Here is a 9,124-nt window from a genome sequence, read left to right on the forward strand (position 1 = left end):
ATTCATGATTCATCCTGACTAGTAATTGAACATGACTTTGATCTGTCTACATCTTGTAATACCTTTTTTATTATTTTATTGTATTCCAAATGCAACTTAAATACAGGGATGCATATATGATCCATTTCAGCATGCACACAGTCTTTAGTGTGTATAAAATGTCTTGTGTACTGATGGGAAGAATCCAGCAGGTGACACTGTTTGATAACTCTATGTCACATCTGGCTTTTAATGTCAGTTTTGATCAAAATGACTCATATCAGTATATACTATATAGTATATGATAAATATGTCCAGAAAAGCTTTGCTATGTTATTATGGTATAGTTTAATAGTTATATAGATGGTAGTGTCAACATATCTGTCTTGTAATGCTTCATTTTAGACAGATGATGATGCTGTCAACTTTTACAATGAAGAACACCACTTGCCATCAAAAACGGTTGGTCACAGGAGAACCAACAACCCATAATGACACCGTTTTCAGTGATTAAGGAATTCGTCATAGCTTTAAGATGGTAAAAGTGGGAACACAACAGTCTAACTACAATCAATACCTCATGGTTGTATGCCTCAACCAACTAAGTTTACATCCATGTTTGACCAGAGTTATGTAATCTATGTAGTAGACTTTTAAGGAATTTGGCCAGTAAAACTGATCCGGATAGAACATAAAGTTGTAGCAATGACAGAAGACAATACTTCAAATATGGATGTTGTTGCAAAGAAGCTGCACCTTCTAAAATGTACATGCCTCACACGCATTCAACAGCACAGACGATCTATACAGTCATCACAGTTTCACGGTGGACACCCAGGATTATTCAGTCAATTTCTGACCAAATGTGAAATATGGTCACCGTCTCCCTTTCTGTTCCCAAATTATAGTGTTGACTAATGCCTAGAAAATAGTTTTTGCGGAACATCATGTTGTCACTGGTTTATTTGACCTTTGTCCCCCAAATTCTAATCAATTCTTCTATGAACCCTAATTAACAAATCTGCCAAATTTGAAAAAAAAAAAAAAAAAAATCCTCTTAAGGTCTTCCTCAGATATTGCATTCACAAGAGTGGGGAAAAAGGAAAGGCATAGTGACCTTTGACCTCTGAACACCAAATTCTAATCATTTCATCCTTGAGTCCAAGTGACAGTTTGTGCCAAGTTGTAAAATGAATGCTGTTAAATATTGTCTCTCTCGGTTAAAGGCACAATCCGTCACCCAAAAGCAAACACTGGGCCTCTTACCTGAAGTATGTTGTTACATAACATTGTAACCAGCTCTTTATTTTTCAGTTCAGACATACTGTAAATCTTGATACAAATAACTCAATTTAAAATATACACATAGTATTTTACAGAGTAATGTTTATACAATTTATGAAAACAAGCCTGTATTTTAAATCATGGTTTTCAAAACACAAAAAAAAGCTTTTGGAAAATTATAAATACTTCCAACTCATTGGTAATGTGAGTGAATGAACCTGAAATATGTTTAGATACCCCACTGCACAGGAATGGCACAGTTACTTGGGCCCATAAAACCTTATAAACAGGCATTTCCCATTTTACTTTGTGAGTTTCATAACTTATGGTCTACTATTAAACATTTTGTCCAGTGACTAAGTATAAGAAAACACTATATTTATAGTTATACTGGCTACTATGAAAAAGCTACTCAAAGTAATAATACAGTTTGAACAGAATGAGTTTTATTCTTTGAATCTAAAATTTGTATTTACATTAAATGTATACATACATTGGGAAAGAAAGAGCGAGAGAGAGCAATATGTAACCGATGTTCCCACCAGCCCATGTTAGACTTTATGCAGTTTGAATGTGGGCCAGTAGCAACATGACAGTAAATCTGTCGGGAGCAATAGTGCCAGGATAAATGAGTGCTGCATACCATTGATAGGGTGGTGTTGGACCAGGTGGGAATGATATCATGGGAGCACATTTAGAAGCAGCTACTGACCACAGCTTGTTCAAGCCACTGTATACAAGTGTTTACATGATGCTCATAAATTCTATTTGAGGAGACGAAGCGGACACGAAGACCTCAGAGAAAAACTCAGGTTTTTAATCACTTTTGTTTATTGTTTGCAAAACGTGCACACTGCAGCATTAAATGAAATGTTGGACAACCCCACTCCCTCTCAACCTATATGTCAGCCTATACGTGTCACTCATATTGCTTTTACCACGTTACCCCAGGACACAAGGTTAGAGTTACCACTCACTGACATGCCTCGCATTGGCTCACACATGAAAACATTTGGAGCGGTGTCTCTCTGGGTGAGATTATTCTCGGATTGTGGTCTCCGGTTTTGTTTTCTTTAGTCAGCGATGGATGTTTGTACCTGTCATGTAGGTTTAACTGTGCAGATTACTGACTATAAATTTTCACATACAAAGGAGCCACCGCATAAATCCCTTTCTGATGACAGGTGTACGTCTGAGTCAGTAAACAGTTTTGTGCTGACAGGACTTATAACCAATGTAATATCTATTGTTACAGCAAAACAAGCCTTTTTTTGGGTAACATTTAGATGAAAAATTAGATGGATGATACGTTTTTTGAGTTTTGTCACAAAAATTTGATTTTATTTAAAAAAAAAAACATTCTTAAATCGCCCCCATTCTGTTTATGTTCATATATATATCTGTTAACTTCTAAAAAAAAATTAAGTTTTTATATTGCTATCCAATTTTCCCAAAGCTTGTAAAAAATTATGGATAGTATTTACTGTGGAACACATCTCAACTGTTGTTAGCATGAATGTTGTTTTACACAGCTAGGCGAGCTGAAGTGTCCTTGGGCAAGACACTGAACCCCAAGTTGCCCCATGTATTGTCATTAGTATGCAAGTGTGTATGTGAGTGGGTCAATGAAAAACAAACATTGTAAAGTGCTAATAATCCTCTATGGTAAAATGGTGCTCTATAAGAACAGTCCATTCACCATTTATTATAATGAAATAATCCTGTTTTATAGCCAGCTGACTCCAGTTGTTGTGGATGAACATTTGCCTTAATTGAGGAATTTAGAAGCTACTTAACTGCTTCACAGCTTAATCTGCGGTCTAAGAGCATAACTTCTTAAGATTAATTCATTCATTTATGAGTCTTTAAATGATGGGAATGAGAAGCATGTAAGGAAATGTATAAAGTATATATATTACAAAAAAAACCAAAACATTATTTTTTAATACAGATCATTTAATTTTGACCTACTTAGGTCGGAGTGTTGGTGATAATGAAATATGCAGCAAAGGCCTCATGTATGGTCTTCCTCCAAAGCTATATCAGACAGACGTGACTTTCATTGTACAGTATGAAGGACAAATTACAGCAGTTAAAATGTCTGCGATGCTGCCGGCTCACTGGGGCTCCTCATGACGCTTGTTAAACGAGGTTGCGTGATGCACCAGGCCTGTGCTGTTTTGCATTTGTCGGTGTGCCCCATATAAATTCCGGTAAAGCTCAGGCTTTAGGTGTGAAAGCAGCAGGAGTTGGGGCCCATCTGTCAAAGCACGAAAGTGATCTTCAAGGTGGAGCATCTCGCATATCAAAGTGAGACCGCTGAACCCAGAGGGAGGCACTTCTCACTCCTTTACTTAGCCAAATCTGAAGGGGATGGGTGTCATGTGTACTTTACGTTGTATGTGTAATCTTACTCATTAGAGAATGAGTAGTTTCATTTTAACATTCCATATTAACATTCATTTATTGTAATAAATACCTGATTCATATTAATATATGTTCATTAATATTCAAAGTGATGCTATAAAAGTAAACAAAAATAAATGTTCTCTAAACCCATTAATTATTTAGACTCAAAAGAGAACCATGTGTGCAAAAGTGGGTGTGTTTAAAAAAATAAAAATAAAAATGTAATTCAGTGGATTCCAATATTGTCAATGTCCATGGTATAATGCCAGGCTCACACACCCGTCAGTCGACCACAGCATACTGTCTCAGTGCCATGATTTGCCTTGCCAGGGCATTCAGAATTCCTCAGTTAAGTTTAGCTATAAGAAAAACGACTTGGTTAGGGTTTGCTAGAGATTTCTTTAAACAGATCCAATTTCTCACAGACTCGAAACAGTGGTCTTGCTAGGTGAAACTCCTGTGGCCTGTACTACAAAGCAGATTCAACATACCCAGGGTATCTTTCTGTTATTTGGCTTAACTAAGCCTGACAAACAACATCACGCTGTGGTTATGCATTCGTTAAGCACACCCCGGTTTTCCCAATCCAGCTATGCGTGCGGTCGCATAAAAAGGGGCTGGGTTTGTAGCACATGACCGATCTATTTCTCTCATATGAAAATCGTCTGGGAAAGACCAAGACGTTTGTTGGTGTCTGAACACTCAGTCCTCCACAGAAACTATCAGACTACTCAGCCCCACAGGATTTTCTTTGGTGATGCCATTTTCCAAGAGAATTGATTGGTCAGGAGGTGGTACTTGGTACATTTTGATCTGTTGTCCCAAAGTTAAACTGCTTCAGAGGTGGCTGAGGCGAACCTAAACATGACACTGACACAGTATTGTGTAGTGGGCTGATGGATGTATTGCACGCGTTGGCGTGAGGCCGGGCTGAATATTACTATGTGGGTAGTATATAATGCTCAGAGCCGTTCTTAATGGAATGAAAATGTGAACTTATAAACTACAGTTAGTCAAACAAACACCTTGCCAGTGTACTTTATTTAATTTTAGTACATTCATAGATGTCCAGCACTACTTTGTGCATATTTTTGCTGTCCTCATCATATATTAATATTGAGAATAACAAAAAAGAAGAAAACGTATCATACTGTTTTATTATTTATTCAAACTTTACAGATTTAACATTCTACATACACTCATATCAAACTATTTAAGTTTGTACATTCTCAGCAAACAATAACAACGGAGGAATAAAAATACATATAAATATACGAGTATAAACCTTGAGTGGTCCGGTGGTTTCAGGAAAGTTCAGAGAGTGGGCGGTCAAAGGTGAATCCCAACTGAATCCCTCCCTGATAGCACTTTGTTCCCTTCAATGAAATGTACAAACTCTTTAACTGTCTGCCTTAGAGATAATGCATATAAGACATTTATCTACATTATATATGTGTGCTAATGTTTAATTGGCAGATGAAATGTGCATAGGATTCATGTCATTCTGCGCTATGTTAGTAAAAGTTCCATAGACATGGTCGACTCGCGTTAAATGACCACGTGTCCAGTCATTTTGTGTTCAAAGCTGCCATATTGGCAGCTGTTTTACAATAGGATTCACTCCAGCCAGAGCTCTGCTGACATTTAGATATAATATATAATGTTGACTCAGTCCTTTATTCCTCATTCTTTATGATCAAACAGTTAGACTGTGTCCCCACCCAGAAACCTGGTATCATTTTCTCCTTAAAGGAGCCCTTAATCTGCTGCAAAAGTTTCACCTCCGTTACACCTGTGCCCTCCTCTCCCTCCTTCACCTCCTCCACTGCATAGAAATTAAGGATACCAGCAGGTTGGTCGAGATATACACCTATTGTGGAGCACTGAGGGATATTGATCTCCATGCTTTTTTCATTGTGCCAGGCATGATAGCTGGAACCACTCCACCCGAGCCCCCAGGACTCCTCGTTCTCTCCCAGGCCACAGGCTCCTTCACCGTTTCTCCTTGCTGCTCCTTCGTATGCCACTCCGACCACCACCCATCCTGAATACTCCACCTCCCAGTAGCCGCGGAAGCCCAGGATGCCTTCTTTGCACAGAACCTTTAGGAACGCAGATGAGAATGTCAGCGTGAATCAGTAATCCAACATAACCTGTGATTTATTGTAGCTGACACTGAGGAGAATTAAGAGTGGCCTTGCTTTTTCCAGTTAGCAACTCTTAACCAGTTGGCTTAGGGTTTAAATAAACTCAGGGGGCCTCTGGTACATAATACTGTTGCTTGTGTTTTACAGTCATATCAGACTCCACCTGCTATGGCATGGCGATGAGTTCACGGCACTCTGATCTCCCTTTAAACCATCTCGCAGATGATAAATCAGGAGAAAATAAATTTTAAACGCTGTAATTATACACCAAAGTTATATAATCACATCTTCGCACTCTACCTGTGGTGCATACTCGTATCTCTCAGGTCTGTCCAAGACGGGACAAGTGACTTCATCTGTCATACGGGCCACTTTAGCGCCGCCCTCTGTGATCCACAGCACCTTGTTGGCTGTCTTGTCATCCAAGGACAAGTTAATCCAGTCTGGGGGGGAAAAAAACAAAAAAAACAGGAATAAATATTTATTTAACAGATGATCATGCTTGGACCAAATGGTGAAAAGAGATTTCAAATATAAGAGACATTCTTACATTTGACGAGATCTGCTCTGCATTGAGGTTCAGGGATATTTGGCTCGTAGGCTGGGATCTTCTCTGAGGGGTAAAGTGACAGGAGATAATGAAGAGGTCAGGAAAGCCGTGGGTGCATTAGCATTTACAGTGCAAACATTTAAAAACAAATACTGCAATAATGTGACTGTCTTACCTGTGGATGTGCTTTCAGCTTTCACGTTTTTGCCTGAAAAAAAAAAAAAAAAAATCAATATTATTTTCAGCAGAGCAATCTATATTAAGACAGGCAGTCTTGAATGTCATAAATACTGTATGCAATGGCAGGCGTCAGGTGTGTCAACAGATGGTGAAGTGAGCCGCTGCAAAAAAGTGTATACTTAGAAAACCATCTGCCTCTGTCAGATCATCACATCAACAACTGCATGCTTTCTGGAGCCAGTGGTTGATTCATGCCCGGGAGTTGGAATTACCAAGACACCTCACATGCTATAGGGTTGGCTACAGTCACACTACAGCGCTCAGCATGAAGCTCAGAGCAGATTATCAGATGAGAAGAGGGGACATGATCTGTTTGTAAAATCAGATAAGTTAGAGATGCAGATCCAATGCTCGCCTGGAGATTTTCAGGGTCAAGATCATCCAAGAAGTTACCAGTTGCATTTGAAAGTTTGTCTCAAAGAAGCCGTATTAAAGGAGAGTTTATGTGCAGACAATGAATAATAACAAATTCAGCATAGTTGTCCCTGAAATTATTAAAGCAGACAGGTTTATAGCAATACAGATGGAAAATAATTAAAAGCCTGCCAGTATTTAGATTTCAAATTAAGTTTGACAACCGGCAGCTGTGTTGTTTCAAAACTTCCCTTGAAGTAGTGGCTGATTAATTCTTCTTACATATCAGTCCTAGCCCTGAGGCCAGTTTCATAAGTAATACTGTGGTATCATATACGCATTCAGTCTCCAGTTGTTTTATTTTATTTTCTTGTTGAGGAGACACTTAATCCTTACATCATTAAGATGTCAGCAGAGACAAACATAGTAATGTGATTTATTTTTTTTACCAACAAGCAGCACCACCTTCAAAAGAAACTACCTGTTTCCTTCACACATGAAACCACCTCAGAATATTAAGAATTAACAAAATGCCTCAACTTATTGCAGGTTTTTTTGCACCAGTGTTGAGACTGAGAGTTCAAGGAGAGTCTGCGCTCAGCCGGTGCATGTAAATCTGCCTGTCATCATTATCCACATTTTTCAAATTTAACGGTTATTTTTACGTGACGCAATATGTGTACCACGTCTGCATTAGCTGAGATTTATCTCTCTGTTGACAGCAGTCTGAAAGACACGATACGCGAGAATGCTAAGCCACCTGTCTCGATATAGCATGAGGTGATAAAATGAACTGCTTTGTCTGGCCTCATTACAACCCAACACCATACCTAACATTTAAGCTAAAGACCAGCGGCCACCCCTTGTTACAATCAGTGTGAGGCTTGTTAGTCAATTGGTTTTGGTATTTGACAGAATATTTTTGATTATAAGAGACTCATTACTTGATCTGTTTCCATGGTAATAATGTTTACATTAGGTGTGTAAAGATTATTATTTTTTTATTATTATAAAAGTTCTTAGTTTTGAGTGGGAAAGTTGCTGGATTCCAATCATTAGAGAGCCCACAGTTAGATTGAGTTATACTGACAAAAAACTGCTAACTTTTCAGCAACTTTTGCAGGGTCATATGAGTTTACATCTGTTAACACTTAGATTACTTGTATTGCTTTCATCATGATAACACTGTATGTTCAGTACAGGCTGATGCTCACAATCCGACTGAATGTCACTCATTTTCAGGACCAGGCGTTATGCTGTACATACAGCGTGTTAAATGCATACAGCGCAGCGTGTTAAATCTTTTTTTAATGCAGACGATGTTGACACTTGCAGACCCTTGCTCGCAGGCAATAAAACCATTATACAGCCCTCATAATGACAAGCATGAAATCACTCAGTGAATTATTGCGTTTTCTACCCAGACATAAACTCTAGTGACCCGTTTACTCAGAATCTGCCGCGGAGGATAATAAAACCCTTAATGCCGCAGATACAGCGCGGTTATTAAATCAGCACATTTAAAGGATTGCCGCTGTATTAGATGCATCAACCAATGTGTGGTGCAATATTATTTAAAGGTTTAATTTGAGAGATAAACTCTAAAATATTTGCAAAAAAAACTATAAAGAATTTGTAAAAAAAAGAAATATTGCACTTTTTCAGGATAAACTATATCATAAATTAATTATTCTTAATAGTGTGACATGCAGAAAATAAAGTTCACCTTTATCTGTCTTCCGGGTGTTAGAAATGATCCTGTTGGTGGTCGGCATCTTGATACCAGCTTGAGATCGGACTAACGGTCTAAGCTGCTGCAGTGTCGAGGCCTGATGTCACTCGTCCCTCTGAGTATGATGAATCTCCGTCGGCTCCACTGTCTGAAAGCTTAATGCTGCTCTTATATACCTGAAATGCAGGACAAAGGTGAAGGAGTCATCGTTGGCGGCGTGAATGTGAGCGTGAGGAAAAAAACTTGCCAATAGAAAACAGGGGGAGGCCGGAGGTTTGTAATCGGATCTGTGTAGGTATGTTTTTCCTTAAAAAGGTCAGATGGATGCTTCAGTGTCTGTGCGACACCCCGTTACCAAGTAAACCCCGCCCCACTCTCAGTATCACTACCTGACCTAACCAAGGAATTCTGGTGTACAGTATCTAAACA

General features: G+C 38.7%; 1 protein-coding gene across 1 annotated transcript; it reads right to left on the reverse strand.

The window, feature by feature from the left end:
• Positions 1-5,278: 5,278 nt before the first annotated feature.
• LOC138201846 (stonustoxin subunit beta) lies at positions 5,279-8,754 on the reverse strand. The gene is made up of 5 exons (XM_069155350.1): positions 8,690-8,754; positions 6,545-6,577; positions 6,370-6,432; positions 6,120-6,262; positions 5,279-5,774 (listed from the first exon to the last, which is right to left on the reverse strand). Exons 1-5 carry the CDS (start codon positions 8,736-8,738, stop codon positions 5,349-5,351), a joined length of 714 nt encoding a protein of 237 aa, XP_069011451.1. The 5' UTR covers positions 8,739-8,754; the 3' UTR covers positions 5,279-5,348.
• Between the last annotated feature and the right edge of the window lie 370 nt (positions 8,755-9,124).

The sequence above is a fragment of the Embiotoca jacksoni genome, unplaced genomic scaffold (assembly GCF_022577435.1).
Source record: "Embiotoca jacksoni isolate LCO1_2020_lvr unplaced genomic scaffold, fEmbJac1.0.p SCAF_20, whole genome shotgun sequence".
Classification (NCBI taxonomy): domain Eukaryota; kingdom Metazoa; phylum Chordata; class Actinopteri; family Embiotocidae; genus Embiotoca; species Embiotoca jacksoni.

What these genes read in the sequence shown, in the direction of transcription:
- LOC138201846 (XM_069155350.1), bottom strand. Translation starts at nt 8,738, where the DNA reads ATGCCGACCACCAACAGGATCATTTCTAACACCCGGAAGACAGATAAA. An exon ending in CACCCGGAAGACAGATAAAG is followed by an intron (nt 6,578 to 8,689) that starts GTGAACTTTATT and finishes TTTTTTTTTCAG; the next exon opens with GCAAAAACGTGAAAGCTGAA. An exon ending in GATACGAGTATGCACCACAG is followed by an intron (nt 5,775 to 6,119) that starts GTAGAGTGCGAA and finishes GCGTTCCTAAAG; the next exon opens with GTTCTGTGCAAAGAAGGCAT.